This window comes from Apium graveolens, chromosome 9 (assembly GCF_009905375.1).
Source record: "Apium graveolens cultivar Ventura chromosome 9, ASM990537v1, whole genome shotgun sequence".
Lineage (NCBI taxonomy): Eukaryota > Viridiplantae > Streptophyta > Magnoliopsida > Apiales > Apiaceae > Apium > Apium graveolens.
Window position 1 is genome coordinate 97,736,104 of NC_133655.1, and position 3,165 is coordinate 97,739,268.

The window sequence follows — 3,165 nt, forward strand, 5'->3', positions numbered from 1 at the left end:
AGACATTTTTGGAGTTGTTCTATCTGACCATAATACCCAAGGTAATTTTTCAGCCCACTTTCCTTTGCAAGTCATCACCTGTCTTTTTAAGTTGTTGATTATAATCTTGTTGCTTGACTCGGCTTGTCCATTGGCTTGGGGGTATCTTGGCGTTGACTTAATCAAACCAATGTTCCAACATTTGCAAAATGCTTCTGTCTTGTCACTGATGAATTGTGATCCATTGTCACAAATGATTTCGGATGGTATGCCAAACTTGCAGAGAATATTTCTTTTAATGAATGAAATCACTTCCTTTGACTTCACTTGCTTGAATGCCTTCGCCTCAATCCATTTTGAGAAGTAATCAGTTATAGCTAACATAAACACTTTTTGTCCTGGTGCTGGTGGCATTTTTCCCACAATGTCCATTCCCCATTTCATGAAAGGCCAAGACGGAATGGACGTGTGAAGCTGCTCAGATGGTTGATGTATGACAGGTGTGTGCCGTTGACAGACGTTACACTTTTTTGCATAGTCTAGGGCATCCTGTCTTAGTGTTGTCCAATAGTATCCCAAGCGTAAGATTTTTAGAGACAGATTTCTTCCATTAGTATGATTCCCACATTCACCTTCATGTGCATCCCTTAGCACTAAGTCTGCTTCATATTTTCGCAGACATCTTTGTAACAGCCCCGTGGAAGAATTTTTGAATAACTCTCCATCTATAATCGTGAATCTTGACGCCTTCATCCTGAGAACCCTTGTTTCATTGTTATTAGCTGGCACTGCTCCAAATTGTAAGTAGTCTTTGAATTCTTTTATCCAGTTGTCTGCATCTTCACTGGTGTCAACGTTACACTGACCAAGAGTCATTGTTTCTGCCCTAAGGGCTAGTCTTTCCATAGCGGGCTTTACGATGTGGACTACTGGAATATTGTTGAGATCCATATTTTTAGCACATCTCCCAATCCAGCCAACGTGTCAGCTTGCACATTATTCTCCCTTCGAACTTGTTCTTTGCCGAAGTTGTCGAAACAGTTGGTCAGTCTTTTCGTGATGTCGAGGTAAGCCACCATTTTAGGGTCTTTGGCTTTATAGGAGCCCTTGACATGATTGACAATAAGTAACGAATCACACTTAACGTTAATGTTTTTTATCTTCATTTTTTAGCGACTACGAGTCCCATGATTAATGCCTTATACTCAGCCTCATTATTCGTGGCTTTGAAGTCACAACATACTGATTGGGCTATAATATCCCCCTGTGGCGATTTGAGGGCAAGCCCCAATCCTGTTCTATTGACATTAAATGCACCATCTGTATACAACGTCCAAGGCTTCATGTCTACCCGTGAAAAAACTTGCTGAAACTCTTTTTCAGCATCCGTCATTTGGCTTGGACTGAAATCATCCACAAAATCAGCTAAAACTTGTGACTTTATGGAATTCCTCGTGTCATACGTGATGTCATAAGTACTTAGTCGTATTGCCCACTTTGCCATTCTCCCTGTTAAGTCAGGTTTGCTCAAGACGTTCCTCAAAGGGAAGTTCGTCATGACGTGTATCTTATGTGACTCAAAATAATGCCTTAACTTAATTGAAGTCATAGCTAATGCAAGTACTAATTTTTCAAGAGATGTGTACCTTGTTTCCGCATCTACTAGGCTTTTGCTGACATAATACACAGGCGACTGGACACCTTCACTTTCTTTAACAAGAACGCCACTTACTGCATGATCAGTTATAGACAGATACACGTACAAGTCTTCTCCTCAAGTGGGCTTAGACAGAAGTGGTGGTGTAGTAAGGTATCTCTTCAAGTCACTCAAAGCAGTCTCATATTTTTCAGACCATAGTAACCCTTTGTTCTTTCTCAATACGTCATAAAAAAGCTTGCACCTGTCTGACGATCGTGAAATGAACCTGTTCAAAGCTGCAACTCGTCCTGTTAATTTATGTATGTCTTTGACATTCGATGGACTCTTCAATTCAAAGATCGCTTTAATTTGTTCTGGACTTGCTTCGATTCCTCTTCTTGTCACCATGTGTCCGAGGAACTTTCCTGACGACACAACAAAGTTACATTTAGACGGGTTCAGCTTCATGTTATACGACCGTAGTATGTCGAATACTTCTTGAAGATCTCGGACATGATCTTCTGCATTAACAGACTTGACGACCATGTCATCAATGTACACTTCCATCGTTTGTCCAATTTGATCTTTAAACATTCTGTTGATAAGCCTTTGAAATGTAGCTCCGACATTTTTTAATCCGAACGGCATGGCTAAATAGCAGTATATCCCCTTGTCTGTCAAAAACGCAGTTTTCTCGTAGTCGGAAGGATCCATTTGGATTTGATTAAAGCCACTTGACGCGTCCAGGAATGTGAGTAGTTCGTGACCAGTCGTCAAATCTACCATGGTATCGATGTGAGGCAATGGATAGGGGTCTTTGGGACAAGTCTTGTTCAAATTAGTGTAATCAACACAAACTCTCCATTTCCCATTCTTTTTCTGCACGATGACGACATTTGCTAGCCACTCCGGGTAATCAACTTGTTTAATCATGCCAGCCTTGATGAGTCTTTCCACCTCGTCATTTATTATCCTGTTTCTCTCAGCCGTAAACTTCCTTCATTTTTGTTGGACGGGTGTGTAGCTAGGATCCACGTTTAGCTTGTGTGTAATGACATTTGGGTCAATTCCCGTTATGTCACCGTGTTCCCATGCAAAAGCGCCCAGTCTTGTGGCTAAGAAATTTACTAAATTGGCTTTGATCGTTGGAGAGAGGTCTTCACCCATCAATAACTTCTTGTCTCCGGTCTTCAGGTCTACTTCAGCTAATCGTTCCGGTCCTGTTACTTTAGCTACAGGCGTTTCACTTCCACGACGTTGGACAGTTGGTTTCAGACATGTCATGTAATAGTCCCGAGCCATATTTTGGTCCCCTCTTATTTCCTGAGTTCCCCATGGTGTTGGAAATTTTAATTGATGGTACCGCCTTCAGGCTATGTATCCATGGTCTTCCCATTATTATGTTGTAACTCGAATCCATATCAATTATGCAAAACTTTTCCAGGAGATTGACCCCTTGGGCATATGCTGGCAACGTGATTTCTCCCAATGTGCGTTTTGTCTCACCACTAAACTCCACCAATGTTGTTGACTTCTTGATCATATCG

At 41.4% G+C, this 3,165-nt stretch overlaps 1 protein-coding gene across 1 annotated transcript; it reads right to left on the reverse strand.

Moving 5' to 3' along the window:
- Positions 1-905: 905 nt before the first annotated feature.
- LOC141685424 (uncharacterized) lies at positions 906-1,537 on the reverse strand. The gene is made up of 2 exons (XM_074490526.1): positions 1,223-1,537; positions 906-1,085 (listed from the first exon to the last, which is right to left on the reverse strand). Exons 1-2 carry the CDS (start codon positions 1,535-1,537, stop codon positions 906-908), a joined length of 495 nt encoding a protein of 164 aa, XP_074346627.1.
- Positions 1,538-3,165: the final 1,628 nt, after the last annotated feature.